This window comes from Taeniopygia guttata, chromosome 2, assembly GCF_048771995.1.
Source record: "Taeniopygia guttata chromosome 2, bTaeGut7.mat, whole genome shotgun sequence".
Taxonomy (NCBI): Eukaryota; Metazoa; Chordata; class Aves; order Passeriformes; family Estrildidae; genus Taeniopygia; species Taeniopygia guttata.
Window position 1 is genome coordinate 42659618 of NC_133026.1, and position 16221 is coordinate 42675838.

At 43.8% G+C, this 16221-nt stretch overlaps 1 protein-coding gene across 10 annotated transcripts in view; it reads right to left on the reverse strand.

Moving 5' to 3' along the window:
• MTURN (maturin, neural progenitor differentiation regulator homolog) overlaps positions 1-16221 on the reverse strand; it is a 67342-nt gene that overhangs the window by 46596 nt on the left and 4525 nt on the right. For 4 of the 10 annotated variants that reach the window (XR_012054599.1, XR_012054598.1, XM_072925774.1 and 1 more), the window contains exons 2-3: positions 14658-14780; positions 8341-8494 (exon numbers count right to left, since the gene is read on the reverse strand). Coding sequence is in view for 8 of the 10 variants with exons in the window: in XM_072925774.1 (XP_072781875.1) it covers positions 8384-8494; positions 14658-14780 (234 nt within the window). In the remaining 2 variants the exon portion in view is untranslated. Of the gene's footprint in view, positions 1-703; positions 8495-14657; positions 14781-16221 lie in introns of those variants that run through there. The other 6 variants (XM_072925780.1, XM_072925779.1, XM_072925778.1 and 3 more) reach the window with 3 other exon arrangements.

Genomic DNA, 16221 nt, shown 5'->3' on the forward strand with positions numbered 1-16221 from the left:
AGTCCTGGCAGGCACTCCATCAGCCACAGGAATGACTAATAGGCAGCGCCTGGGGTTCTGGGCACACCAGAGGACATGTAATTAGTGTGCTCCTACTCAGTGCTCATGCCCTAGGAAGTGCCAAAAATACAAGGCAAGTGCTAAGTTAAAGCAATTCCTCTTCCTTGGGCTGGAAGATGTCAACCCACAGAGGCTCATGACAAAAGGTAACAACTGACTTGACTCTTTCAACTAAATCAGGGTGAGAAGATGTCAAAGTAGCAATTAAGAGTGAAGTATTTAAAGAAAAGAGACACATTATTTGAACAGAATAACCATTTTCATTTCAGCATTGTTACATGTCTCTTAATTAGATATCTTCCTATTCTGTGCAAAACAGAAAAGGACCTGTGAGGTCTGAAATACTGGCTCATACAAATACTACAACCAATTCCCAGCTTCTGACAGCAAATCCACTGCCTCAGACTGTGCCAAACCAAAACACCTGATGATTCTGGGTCCATCAGGGCTGGCTTTGCAATGTCCAAAGCTCAAATGACATAATTTTCACCTCCTTACACCTATAAACACTGTGTTATCCCACCATGCACCAGTAGTGCCCATGAAAGTCAAGCCTGTGCCACATGCATTGTAGCTGTGTTTTAGCCCCCTCAGATTCACAACTGAGTTGATTTTGCTCACAGAGAAAAGACACCATCAGTCATCAGAGTTTGGTAAGCTCTTTAATGGGAAGCTCATGGTGTAATGACACTGCTGGATTTGACACCTTGGTGGTGGATGAGGAAGTAGGATCAGAAGGCAGGCAGTGCTCCACTGTAGGCTTACACCTTTGAAAGTGCTGAACAAAAGGGCAACTTCTTTTGCTGACTCCTTTCACAGCTTAATAGTCCCAAAGACAGAGAGGTCTTCCAGCCAGAAAAATGGTGGAAACCACACCAAAGACAGCCTTGGCATGGCATGGCACAACATGATTTCTGCTTGGTGTGTTGAGGGCTGACTAGTCCCTGCATTAGTAAAGGAAAACTTGACAAAAGAATTGCATTGACTGAAATCCAGAGCTGACACTTTTACCACCCCTGAAGATGAAAGCTTCCTTTACATGCAGTGTTACCACAGATCTTTGCCTACACGAGCAACAGCATGTTGGTACAGAAAAGGAATTTCAAAGTTCAATGTATTTTACATGAAACCAGTAAGCTTCATTATAGTCAGCAATAACTAGTTCAAAGAAGTTTGGTTTTTTTTCTTGTAGACAAATGAAGGCCCTTTTCGTTAATCTGTACTTTTGTTTTTTATGCCCAAGCTCATACTGACAGTGTAGTGATCTGTATTTTTATTTTTTATGCCCAAGCTCATACTGACAGTGTAGTGATATGCAGCTCTGTAAAAATTGGGGTTTGCAATAATGCAGATGTGCCTTTCGGGACTGTCTTTCTCTAAAAAAAAAATAAGCAATGAGAAAAAAGTCAAACACAGATCATGTAAAAGACAATTTGACTCATTGAACTAGTAAATGTGGTTAAGTGAAGAAGTTTCCTCTGCCCACCTGCCACAGACATCAGACACCAACAGTGCAACTAAGTCTCGGAAGTTTAATAAAACCCCGAAGTGACAGGGTCTGCCCTCTAAGGACCAAATTTAAGGACTCTATTTAAATATCTGCATTGGAAGTGATGTCCCCTGAGCCTTCAGCTCCATGGTTACCCTGCAAGGACGACCTCAAGTCCAGCCTGTTACAGGATCTAGGAGTTGCTGCCCTGAGTCACTCCTGCCTGGCTCTCACATAAAGCTTTCCCAGCTGCAGCTGTCTGCAGAGACAGGCTGCTGGGGAAGAGGGGAGGTCCTGCCAGAATTAAAAACATAAAACAAAGCATTTGCCTCTGCTCAGCAATTTACAGAAAGGGGCATCCAGCTACTGCCCCTGAAGGGATCTTTCCCAGTTTCCCATGTCCTCTGGTCAAACCAAAAACAGCCAGCAGAGAAAGAGACCTCCCAGTGACCAAGGAAACCAGACAAGTCTCATTTTCTGGATTTCCAACCCGGAGAGTCTCAATGGGTTATGATTTTCAGAGATTGGATTATCTGGCTAGACATAACTGGCTGTGAAAACATACTGGGTTTGCCACCTAAAATGGCTGCTGTCTTCTGCACAACCCCTGGCTGGCATGGACCACTCATGGGTCCTCAAGGGATTACACATCTCCCATGCCTCATTCCCCTGTACAGAAAGGACAGTGTGACTCACACTGGGCTGAACTGCAGCTCCACTGATGCACCTGGCTGCAAGCTGTGGGAGGTAAGAGGTGTTTCTCTCCTCCTTCTTATGCTTCCTTTCTTCTGGGAGTGAGAACTTCTGAGAAGAACAGAATGGTAAGGATGGACAGGAGGGAAGTATGGACACAGGGTAAGGATGCAACCTCGCCTCCTGCCACTGCTAAAGCTAACATTGAGTAAAACAGCCACAAACATCAGCCCTGGATCCCAGACAAAGATCAAGAGAGATGCTGAAAGAGGCTGGGAATATGTCCTGAATGGCAGCTTTCCAAAACAATGTCCACAATGTTATTGCAATTATTTTTACTGTCACAGTCTCATGTCCCACCTTGCAGAGGGATAAAGGGCAGGAACCTACTTAGCAATGTTGCAGCAGAAACTCCTCCCTGCTGCCCCCAGCCACCATATCATCCAGCACATCCACGGGACACAATGACAAGATGCAGCAGCCGACATGCATGTCACTGATGCAGGCAAACTATGGCTATTCCCAGAAAAAGTAGCATTCTTACAAGAATGATTCTTTCAAAGGCACAGCACTATGCATGGAGGGAAACTGCCTGCAAAAGAGCTGGGAAAAGGGCAGGAGGTGGAGCTGAAGTCTGGTAAGGTTTCAGGTAATTGTGCTCAGGGGTGGGCTATTCCCCCGTTTCTGAGAGATAACAATGTGACAATTTTTTTCTCTCATGAGCAAGTCCTTTTAAAGAGATGTTACTATGCACCTAAAAAAGGAGCTTCCTGCACCCTGACTGTTGCTCCTACCAACTCACGCAATATCATAATACTGGAGAAGAGGAATAGGCTTTTCAGTTTGCCTTCTCCAGCCCTTCCTCCCTCAACCATCTCAATGCATTAATCAGGCAGGACACTAACAGGAAAACACAACTGAGCTCAAGGCCTTAGTGTCCAGAGGAGTTTTGTCATAAACTGCATGGGTTCAACATGCAGATACTTGTCAGGATGGCTTTGGCTGTCTCAGAAATATCAGCATGTCTCTCTCTGAAGGGGCTTTGCTCACTCCTGCCCCTGCACCCTGCCCCTGCACTTGTCACAGTTCTGAAATCTGCCTTTCCATCTGGCATCCCATGTATTTCTCATCACCCAAGCAGCACTTTGCTGACTTCATTCATGCAACTCATATTCAGAAGCAGCAGTTCTGCAAGAGTCTCTGCTATGCTGTATTTATATTCAGTTAGAGCATGAAATGCCTATGAGAAAGGCTGAGGGAAAAGGGAAACCCTTCTGTGTCCTTTCATTACTGGTTTGCTCTGAGGATAGGCAACGATAATGCGTATCTCTGCTCACCCACAGACCTAAAGTGCTATATACACTGCTGGACAAATAATACTAACAGTCCCTTTTAGAAAAGGCTTAAGGTGGGACTTTCAAAGGAATTACCCTGCTCCTGCTAAATTTTCCTGAGGTCTACACGCATAACTGGAGGTCTGCCCTGAATTCTCAGAGTCTGAGATCCACCTAAAGCTCAGGGCAAGGCAATGGCAGAGCTACAAACCCACATCTCACCGAGTACCCAGGTTTGCAAGTATTTATGCTGTGTTGGTAAATCTTGTGCCTCAGTCTGGCAGCCTAATCACAGGGTCATGCTACCCCTGATTTATTACTGAATGGCTACTAACTGCAATATGTGGTAGGAGGGAGGGGAAAATAAAAAATAAATTAAATACAAAAACATGTTGTAGTACAACCAAACCAGCTCCACACTCCTGCATCATTTGGCAAGTATGGAAAAGTAACACAGTAATACAGAAATGTATTTGGTCAAAGTAAGGAATCAATATTTTTTGATAAAATACATTCTATATTAATGCTCATTCACATTTATTACATGTAAATTAAATTTTCTATGTATAAAATTCCAGTTTATTCTCAGTGCTGCCTGGTCATGCTTCAGTTCAGCAGCAGAGCTCAACACATTCAGCTCCTAGCAAAGTGAGAGGAAATGAGAGCACTCAGCTTTCTACAGGACCAAGCCTCACACATCCCCTGGTCCTGCAGGTCCTGCCTGAACAAAATCTCACTGGCTTCAGTAGGAGTTTTGCAGCGGAGAGCACTACAGAAGGGCTGGCTGTCCAGCACTTGCAGTCTGTGTGGAAGTCACTCAAATGGCACATGACATTCAAAAGAAAAAGTGAGTTAGTGAATACAGAAAATAATAATAACATATCTACATAATTTACAGTGTTGTTTGCTTGCAACTGTATTAATGCTCAACCACTCATTCAATCAATATGTAAGGAAAGGTAGCAGAGTGCAGACACATTACAACCTCCTGCATGCAATTACAAGCACTGGATTTTAGTCTTTCCTCATTTCATGAATTCGTACCTATCCTGCTGTCAACAGTGCCCAATTCCCACTGAGCCTTGTGGAGTCAATTCCTCACAGCATTTAGGCCAGCCCAATCTCTGCCACAGGCCCCTGACACCGTGCAAGGCGCATTTAGCAGCAAGTCCTCAGCTACTACCCATGTCCACCCTGCACCCTCCCCTCTGCTGTGCCAGCACTCTGTGCAGTCACACGCTGCACAGCTGGAAGCCTGCCTGTCTGTAAAAGGCAGAGGGTTGTGTCCCAGTCAAGCCAGGCTCGCAGCCCAGCTCACTGTGCAGGTGTGCGTGGGGTGCCTGCACCTGCACATTGGTGCCAGACACCTGTCCCTCAAACAAATGGGTGAAGTGCTCAGCAAGCCTGAACAGCAGGACTTTGCCTATAGCTTGCACAACTATAAATTGCTCACTTGCATTACACTAGAGCAGAGGAAAGTCAGCCCCATAAGATCTACTTGTGTGAGCCATAACTCAAGGGTTGTATGCTATGAAGAGAGGTTCTTCCAAAGGAAGGCTCTGTTTAAGGTTGTAGCATTTGTCTTAGCTGGAGAGGAAATAAAAATTTAGGGGCTTAAAGCAGAGGTGGAAACCACTGGTCTTACACTTTATTTCAGTAAGCAAAAAGCCTATTGCTGCTATACAGTGTTATACAGTGAACTGCCACAGTTCTCACGTCACTAGTCCATAGAAAAGGTGCTGCAACTACCATGTCTATGCCTGCAGAATGTACAAAGTTGCATTAAGCTCTAGTTTTCTTCCACTTTTTTTTTTTTTTTTAATATTCTTAAACTCTGACTTTTATAGTGTTGCAGACACTTCTGTGCAGACTCAGGTAACACATATCATCCCAGTTATGGAAGATCTTTGCTTCCAACGGAAAAAATCATGTGCTATGCATCTCTCAAACCACCATCATAAATGTAAACTTGCTCTCTTTAGTAACCCTGGAAAAACAGTCTTTAAAAAATCCATTGAAAAGGAGACATCGTTAACAACAGGGTTTTCAAAATGATGCGAGTTATTTATAGGAATTGTCCAAGCATTTTCTCTTCGATCACTCTTTGTTTTTATAAAGCGAATTCTGTATAAAAGGGCTTTTGAAGTGTGTGACCTTTGTTTTACAATTTTTAAAAAATTGGAAAAAAGGAGTAAATTTAGAAACATTGTTCTTGATTGTGGAAAACAGCTGTATTACAACAGAATTACCTTTTCTTCTTATATTTTCAGTACAAAAGGCAAGTTAATAAAGAGACCCTGCATCTTCACAGTCTGGCACTCATCCAGGTTACTCGGAACTAGGTAAAACAGGTAAAAAATATGAGGGGTCATCTTCTCCTTCATACGAAAACCCTTGCCAAACCCCTTGGGGAGCGGGGTCCCTGATAAGTAAAACCTCACTAAATTTTATATCAGCTGAAGCAGTATTTTAGCTCCCCTCCAATAAGGTGTACATGCCCAGACTAGCTCAAAGGCCCAGGAAGAGGTCTGGCATAACTTTAAGAGCCAGGTGTTGGTTGATACTCTTATGGCTTCAGTGTTAAGTTGCATTTAAGTTGCACTCAAGGAAGATCCTGGAAACTACAGGCCTGTCAGTCTCATTCAGTGCCCAGTAAAATAATGGAAAATATTATTCTGGAAGGTATATAAAAACACCTGGAGTACAGTGCAGTCACTGGTCACAGCCAGCATGGCTTCATGAAGGCAAAGTCCTGCTTGTCGAACCTGACTTCCTTTTATAACAAGGTAATCCACCTAGCTGATCAAGGGAACCAAGATGATGTCATATATTTGGAGTTCAGTAAAGCTTTTGATACTGTATCAAAAGTATCCTTCTGACCAAAATGTCCACCACACGGCTGGATAAACATGCCATGGGATGGGTGAGCAACTGGTTCACAGGCTGGGCACAAAGGGTTACAGCGAATGAAGTGACATCAGACTGGTGATCTGTCACCAGTGAGGCTCTGCAGCGTTCCATCCCTGGCCCTGTGCTCTTCAACATCTCATTAGGAACCAGGATGCAGGACTTGAAGGAATACTAAGTAAGTTTGCTGATGACACTAAATTGGGAGAAGATGACAACTCTCTTGAGGGCAGAGAGGCCCTGCAGAGAGACCTCGACAAATTAGAGAGATGGGCAATCACCAACTGTGTGAAGTTTAACAGGGGCAAGCGCTGGGTTCTGCACCTGGGACAGGGCAACCCTGGTTGTATGTAAAGACCAGGGAACGAGAGGCTGGAGAGCAGTGCTGTGGAAAGGGACCTGGGCATCCTGATTGATGGTAAGTTGAATGTGAGTCAGCAGTGCCCTGGCAGCCAGGAGGGCCAAGTGTGTCCTGGAGTGCATCAGGGACAGCATCACCAGCCGGGCAAGGGAGGGGATTGTCCAGCTCTGCTTTGCACTGGGGCAGCCTCACCTCAAGTTCTGGGGGCAGTTTTGGAAGCCACAGTGTAAAGAAGACATTTAACTATTAGAGAGTGTCCAGAAGAAGGCAACAAGGATGATGAAGGGTCTGGAGGGGAAGCCTGGTGAGGAGTGGCTGAGGTCACTTGGTTTGTTCAGCCTGGAGGAGACTGAGGGGAGACCTCATTGTGATCTTCAGCATTCTCAGGAGGGGAAGAGGAGGGACAGCTACAGATCTCTTCTCTCTCATGACCAGTGACAGGACCCAAGAGAATGGTCTGAAGCTGTCAGGGGAGGTTTAAGCTGGATATCAGGAAAGGTTCCTCACCCAGAGGGTGGTAGGGCACTGGAACAGGCTCCCCAGGGAAGTGGTCACAGCACAAACCTGACAGAGTTCAAGAAACATTTGGACAACACTCTCAGGCACATGGTGTGACTCTTAGGGTGCCCTGCGCAGGGCCAGGAGTTGGACTCAAGGATCCTAATGGGAACCTTCCAACTCGGCATATTCAATGATTCCATGATTCTAATGCACAATGCCACGAGGTTTGAGTAATAACTGGGCAGTGTATCAAAACCAGCAAGGTTTAAAGTTAGTTGTCATACAGAAGAGGGATAAGCAACGGCTATTTTTTGCTTGATTTGTAAGAAAGCAGCACTTGCCTTTGGATCACATGGTGTCAAAGTACCAGGGCTGGTTATCATACGTGCTGCTGGTGCCTGTTACTCCCAGTTATTAATTCAGCACTTGGAAACTCAGGTGTCAGTGAAATGACATCAATATGTCTGACACCCCGTGGATTTTTTACTTCCCATTATTTTCATTAGGCCTTCATATGCACTTCTGCAGCACCAACCACTACTAAACTACTGTTTTTCAGGAGAAGTCTCTCCACATTTGGTACTTTGTCAAAAACGTATAGCTGTTGAACTAAAAAGAAAAGCGCAGGTGGTGTTTGCTCTCTGCACTGGTTTCCTTGGAAAGGTCACGGGTGAGGACTCAGCACTCCCCCCACACACCTCCTACATTCTCAGTACTCTACATTCCTGTCAGCAAACACTACTCTCGAACACAAATCGAAGAGACAAGTCAGCGACAAAACTACTTCTAGACTGATAACGGCAGAATGCTACCAAGACAATTCCATAGAAAACCCACTGAAGCAGGAGCAAAATTCAGGTCACTTCTTAGCAAAGCTCATCATGGATTATTATTTTTTTTAAAACCATTTTTTGTAAAACTTTTATCTTGGCAGCCAGATATCCCCTTGTGATGTGCTAATTCAAACAAGCTAACATGGGACCACCTGACCCCACCTGGTACCAAAGGCTTCAAAACTTTTTATAGCTTCTCAGAAAATCACTGCTGACTGACACCCATCTGTTGGTGATCGGCTTCTGGCTCCTCTTCTTCCACATCTGCGTTATATTCTTCAAATGCATCATCATCAACATCTGGAAGCCCAAGTAACTACAAAGAAGAGAAAATACTGTGTAACAGTGAATTACCCATTTGTGCAGCTTTGCTGCATATCTTCACACAAATCCTACGTGCACTTCTTAAAAAGCTCAAACCCTGGAATAACAGTACTGCATAATGATCTTGACTCTCTTTGTCTCCCTCCTGGGATAAAGAAAGATTTGAAAATGCATCCTCACACCAAATTAAGCACTCAGAGACCGGAAGATAAATAAAACCAAAGCAAAGCACTTGCAAAAAGCTTCACATTCTTCCCTGAGGTCACATTATGAATTGTTGAGTGTTTAGACTTGGCAGTGGTTTAACTTCAGAAAGAACCATGATAATACTGTAGCAGTAGCTGTCTTGGTTTAAGTTTGTTTTTTGTCAGCCCTAAAAAAGCAAAGAAGCAAACATCCTCACAAAATACTGGCTAGTGTGGAATAGGCAAGGAGTCCCTAAAAACCCAAAGACCCGCCTGTCAAATGCTCTTCTTGAAGCCTTCACTCCATCACACCAGATAAAGTCTTGCCTGCTGTGTGAAGCCCTTGCAGTAAGAATTACTGTATATTCCACTGAAATAAGAAGTTCCTTTAAACTTCTGTAAATTAGATTTGGGCTTGCAAGGAACTGCCAGTTCATCTTCCTTGGACAATGTTTGGATACCTCCACCTGATGGCTCCGACCACTGCAACTTCACCTCTTCAGTACAGGAAAAGGAACAAACAGCCATGTTTGAACTCCTCACCTCTCCCCCAAAAGGCTGCCATGCCAAGAGAAGTCAGGAAGACAGATAAACCAAATAACAGTCAAAATAATGCATCTGTTGTGGAAATCTCAGAGTCCTCCACTAGCAGCTATTAATAGCCACAAAGCAAAATCATAGGCCAGGCATTACTGAGAATACCATGTATTTAGCTTGCAGGGCTGGAAGAGCAGCACAGATGCATGTTACACCCTCTTTGGAGAGTGATGCAGCTGTTAGCTCTCGAAAGAGGCAAAGCCCAGAAAAATCATGAGGAGAGTGACACTCTTTAGGTGAGAGCATGGAAATGGGAAGGCTGCAATGAGGCAGATTTTCAGGGACTTAAACTAATTCAGTCTGTGATTGACATTCAAAATTATTTAGTGGACATAAATACAAGGCATAGAATTAGCTTCTGGGTGCAATGAAGCTTGTATTCTTCACTGTCACTGGGAGAAAATTAGATTTTTAGTTACAGGCTTTCTTCAGCAGGGAAATAGAAGGAGAATTTGCTGACTAAATCCCCTCCTTCACATTTTAAAAATACTTACAGAGAGACCCCAAATGGAAAACATTTTTGTTTTCTGAGCAGAACAAAGTAATTGTTCCTCTGCATACATATTTCTCAAATCAAATGCTTAACTGAACATGAACAGTTCAGTTCATTTTCAGGATGCAGGGTTTTATTTCATGTTGAAGATAAAATTAAAACATTCCGTTTTTAAAAGGCAAAATCAAGGACTCTTTCTAGATCTTCTTATACACCAGTATAATTTTTGATAAACTAATCTGGTATATTCAATTTAAATGTGAGTGTTGTACTCCTGTTAGTATCACCTGGTAGAAAGAGTTTTGTTTGCATTTTTTTTCCCCACCTCTGGTCATAATTCCTCTTTGATTTGTAAGGAAATGGGTCACATTAATCTTCATTTTATGGGATACTGTACTGCAAAATTAGTATGGAAAACACAACATGCAGCACAAGAACTCCAAACACATGCACAATCCCAAAGGATGGGGAGTACATCCTGCTTTTCACACATCTCCTCTCTCTTCGCCATCAGGAAATCCAGCTCTTCATTCCCTGGAGCAGCTTGAATCAGAGAGAGCAGTGTAAAACAGAGTGATGCTGTAGACTTTAGTGGTTTTACAGCGGAAGAATGGGGGTGGGGTGGGGTGGGATGGGATGGGATGGGATGAGATTCTCCTCAATGGGAGATGCAGTTTTATTCTCTCACAGACACTTTATGACTCTCCAAGCCACCAACGATTTCAACCATGTAGGTCTTGCTTTTAGGTGTCATATCCTGTTGCTTCACACAGGATTGAGGTGGTCCCTCACAGCTGTTAACCCCTTACTACTCTCTGGACTGCAGTGACAAATCAGCCCACACCTTCAACATGTGAAGTGAGGATCAGTATCCAAAGAGCAGGGAGCTCTACAAACATAGGGACAAAACAGAAGGAGGGTATACAAAAGGTAAGGACAAAATAAGATGATGAAGATGCCCTGGGCTAATCTTAGCTTGACTCCCACCTTATCGTCTTTCCCACACACTAGTTTCTGCTTCTAGTCCATAGCTGCTATGTATTTTGATGTATCAGCTATGCAGCAGACTTGAAAGGACTTAACTGCAGATGAAAACAAGAAGAAAAGACGTAAGCCAGAAAACTGTTGTAGAAAGAGAGAGCTGATTCATCAGCAGAAAAGCCAAGGGGAAAAAAACTACCAGGCAGGGATGCATGGCTAGGAGGAGGTCCAGGCATGGTGAAGAGGGAAGGAGGGAGGAAAACAACCAGCAGCATTGCCTGAACCACAGCTATTTATTTCTGCTGCCAAACTACCTATCTAGAGGTAAAGGAGAGGTCACTGGGACATGCCTGGATACAGTGAATATGGAATAAAGGGTTTTTACATTGCAGACTCCCCACTTTAGATGTAGGCTTTCCAGGCTGAAGATGAGCTCAGCATAGGACCCCTGGAATCTGCTGCTGAATTGTATGACTCATGCCTTGGTTTCCTGCAAACTTTGCCAGTTGGTGTGATGTCCTTCAGGCATTTCTTATATTTGTCTTTCTTAACCCTTTCAAAGTGCCCTGATTTTACAAACAACCTCAGAGTTACTAACTCACGGAAGCAGAGTGACACTGTGCCTACTAAAAGCTGGCACACAAGCACACTGAAAAATAAACCATGTACAGGACTGAGCTTTAGCAGTCTGTGTGATGCTACACTAGAGATAACACAGTTCTGTTGAATCCCTGTGGGAAGGACTATGTCTCCAGACAGATATGCTTGAAAGCACCAGCATGGGCACCTCCTAGCACCAGAGTATGGCACCTCTGACACCAGAAAGACTAAAACACAGGAGGAGATGTTATGCTCTGAGGCAAGTAACAGTATTTGAGTCCAGTGCTATTGGTTGCTATCATGTACCTTTGTGGTGTCTAGCACTTCTAGATGCTCCCTGAAGAAATGGATAATAAGACAAATCATAAAGTTTTGTGGAAACTGACCCAGGAAGGCAGTAAGGGGTACAGACAACATGCCCCTCACTACCTTCAATAAACACCTTGAGAAGTGTGGATAGTTGTTGCGGGCAAACTGGCACTTTTTAAAAAGCCTATCTAATTAAATATCCTGCTTGGCACTGTGTTTAGGCACATAAAACATTAGGGGAGAGATGCCTGAGAGCAGTGAGGGACAGTGAGCAGACCTAGACTACCCCCATTGCCCCACAGAAGACTGGTGAACAGAGGGAATTCTCTGTCTCTCACTGAGAGGGATGCCAGCTGCTGGGCATTCATATTCTCACTGTCTCCAAAACACAGGGCCCAGCAGCATGAGAAGGCAGTCCCTTCCCACTCCACAGCCCCAGGGCAAGGTCATGGAGACATGGCTGGGCTGTTACTGTGAATGTGCAGAGCGGGGCTGCACTGAGTTACTGGAAAAAGTTGTTTTTGGAGCCCTCGGTTATGGGAAGGCAGATGCTCATGCTGTGCAAAATGGCATGGAAAACTGCAGAAGCACTGCCACTGTTTTCTTCTAAATATTTCCCTTCAAAGGACCCCAGCAAAGAAATTCAGAACTAACTAATAATGACAGATGTCTACGGGGAATACCAAAATGGAGAAGACTTTGAGAAGGTGCTTTACAGTGCTTAGCAAGCACCTGCTAAAAACCTGGTCCCCAGTGTCCCAGAGCCCCCAGTGAAAGCCAGAGCTACCAGATACTTCAGAAAAGCTCAGTCTGACCTTCAGTTGCACTTTTTTCCTGAACTGCCATTTTTCACACTGGAGTTTGCCAGACTGGTCTCTGTCAGCTGATTTGCTGGGATAGAGGAGAAGAAATGCCCTGCAAATGCACTGTTGCCTTGAAGCTGACAGCAAGGTGGTCTCATTAGTAAAATGGGTCCAGTTCAGAAAGGACAGGAGACAGTATGAAGTGATGCCAAGGAAATAATTTCCCAATCTCAGAGAAAAGTGGTTTTTGTTCAGATTTCTTCTGGGAAAGGCCTGAGGGTGCAAAATAACTGTTTCCATACATTTACTGTAACACCATTCAATTTTTAAAATCTTTCCTCCCATGTATGTGCTATTTTTAATAGTTACTCTGAGGAAAAAATGTCAATACATTCCTTAATTAAACTTGTCTACACACAGCCATACCTCAAATTATAAACTCAGTTTTGTTATGCTGATGCAAATCTCTCAATACTGGGTGAAAGGAGAATCTGAGAAACTTAATTATCTGTGGTACAACCATGAGAAAATGAAGAGGTACTTGATTACAGTCTGAAAGAGGTTTCTGGCAACTGAGGACACCATTGAGCAAACAAAAGCAAAATGAAATTCAACAGCTAGGGAGAAAAACTAGAAAAATGCAGATTGTAAACAAAAGAGTTATTCAGAGCACCGTAACTAGCCATGAGAAGAAAAAGTGCCCAGAAGTGTTGTATCCTTTAAGTCACCTGAAGACTACATCAAGAGTGTGCGTCTTTGGAAAAGACACATTCTAGTTCAACGTCATTTTATATGGTCAGCTGTGGGAATCATGAGGTGAAATGTGATGTATTAATGAAGGGCTCAGGATAATGGTTCCCCTTGCTTTCAACCTTTTTACTCTGAAGAGTAGCTCAACTTGGTTTGACTGAAGTCAATTTCTCAGTAACTTAAATTAAGCTGGAATAAATGTGGTTTAAATGAAATACATAATCTGCACCAATTTAATTAAGTCTTTTTAAGTCCTCCTTAGTTAAACCAATGGAAGTTTCTCATCAAAGACACAGCTTCCCTGAGCAGAAGACAGCTATGAAGATCTTAGAGCCCAATATTGTTCCGGGAAACATACTTGTATTTTTTGCATGTTTTCACAATTACAAGCAGCTGTAGTGACAGATCAGATTTCCAGCCCTTTCTAAGAAAAGTCTGCATCTGTTCTATTTATTTCTAGCCTCTCAAAGGATTCTTTAAATGATGCTCTTTTATGTCGACCAGCTGCGGTGATCTGTGCAAGGGTGTGACACAGGGAGGGTCGGTGTTTTCATATTGGTGCTCCAGGCCCTCACTTTCACACTAAATACTTGGGATACATTTCCACTCTTCTCAATTAGTCAGCCAGAAAAAGACAGGAGGGGAAAGTTGAGTATAAAAACGTCCATTGGTGATCTTTCTCATGGACATGACAGGAGAATGGCTCTGGCAACAAACCTTCCCCTGCTTTGCACCAAGCCCTTAGCCAGCCCCAAAACATTCAAAAGGAGTATTTGGCAAAAATGAAGGACAACAGCCAGCCTAAGACACCTCACCCTGATGAAATCCTGGCTTTGGCACAAATCTTAGTGTGTCAAACTAGGATGGAGAAAGCTGAGTAGCAGCAAAGCAGAAAAATACGGGCCCCCTCGCCACAAAACCTGGCTTCTCTTCCAACTTCTTCTCAAGCAGTGACCAAACCAGTCACTAAAAAAAAAAAACCAACCATAAAATAAAATAAACCACCCTGAGGAGAGACCGTGCTTTCAGATTCCCAGAGGTTTACTCTTGCTGTTCAAATCCTTGCAAAACTCCCCAGTTCCAGTGCCAGGAAACAGCTCTGCCACAAAGTCCCGCGGCGCTGACTTGTATCCTGTTCCTTGGACTCAGTGCTGCATCAGCAGGACACAAGCCACCGGCTGACACATCAACTGGCCTCCCATCCCACATGGGAATCTCATCCTCTCAAACACAGAGATGGAAATAAAAAGGCAGCTGACTTTCAAGAAACAATTTCCAATTGCCTGATGCTAGCTTATGTGCTAACACTTCTGTACCCAGGCAGCTAACTGGAGATGTAAATTTCTGGAGAAAAAAAACCAGCTTGCTCTACCCAGTACTGTCCTATTAAAAGTCACAGCTAACTATCAACGTTTAGAAGGGGAAAAAAGCACTTACGGGTCTGAAGGATTTGAAGACTTTTTCCAGTATTTCATGGAGTGTCTTCTTCCCACAGGAGGAGATGTAGTCCTGTGCGAGCTGCAGAAAAGGTAAGCAGTCCTCACTTTCGCTCCACACATGCTGAAAGCCAACAGCAACACAAGAAAGGAAAGGCATTAACAAGAATTCACGCCAACCTTTCCATGTGATTTTATAAGGTGACATGTTGTAAACATCTGCCAAAGTACACTAAGCCTCCTGCAGTTCAGACCTGCCCTGGGGACAGGCACTGCAGACTCTTTCAGAAGCCATGTTCCTGAGGAGGAACCTGGATTTTATTAACATGATGCATCACAAAACAGGGAAATTGATCCCAATGCAGAAATGCCTCATAGTTGCACCAGCCATGAAGGGTACATGCACTTGGCGCACACATATTTTACCTATAAAGGCGCTTTTGTTTGACATCAGCCCTGCTCAGACCTGGAAGTCATGTTAGGTTTTCTCTTTTTCTGCATCATCTGCTGCAGTGAAGCCCTCAGGAAGAGCTGAAGCATCTCTTTGTCTTCTGGCGTTAGTGCGAATATAATGCAACCCTGGAGGTGGAATTTGATGTGTAATTCTCTCGATGATGCAGAAGAAAAGATGCAAAATCTGCCTGCAGGCTAGACACAGAGCCAAGGAGAGATGTTTGGGCACACACAGCATCCTGACACTAAGCCTCCTACCCTGTTTTGAGATTTACTCCTCCAGGAACACAATCTTCGCTTCCCAGGCAGGCACATTTAAACCCACTTGAGATCTTCCTGTCTTACTTCTGCTCTGGAGATGCTGGTTCCCCAGCCTTACACTCAAAGTCTCTCTCAAAACTGATGTTTATTCTGCTGCTAGGAGGTTGCTTCAAACAGAGCTGGCAAACGATGGAGAGAGCACCCAGGCAACAATGCTTCCTGTGCCCAAGGGCACAAGCTAATGCATCATCTTAAACACCTTCTGTTTGACAACTTGGCGCATGGGACTGTCTTAGGCAGCCTGTCACACAGAGAAGTGCAATTCTGCCAAATTGGTTTGAGACTCTTGTACCTCTCTTTTTGCACAGCAGCTCTTTTCCCCAGAGTGCCTTTTTACTTGCTATAAACAGCAGGTTATACTTAAGGAAAGAGAAGGATTTCTCCAAAGTTAACTAACATTCAGGGTAAGAATCAAAACGACAGATGTTTCAATCCCTAGCATAAGACTTGCATGTTGCCTTCCTCTTCAGTGGTGAGTATCTGCCAGGGATGCAGTTTTGCACTTAACAAAAGAAAACAATAATTAACATAACCTAAACTGCACCTTTAAGATAAAACCTGTAACTGCTTTGCTATGAACCTCACTTGACCTGCATTTTCTTTGCTGCTTGTTGCACTTTACAAGCATAAACATAGTGAAATGTTTTGTTATGGAAAGAGCCCTGCATTACTGAGTAGGTTCTGCTCTTTCCATATAATCAGAGTCATGTCTTAATCATTCAGGCAATAAAAATAAGTTCTTTACAGTCTTGCCAACTCTCAAACACACATACCACAAGTCTCATGATACT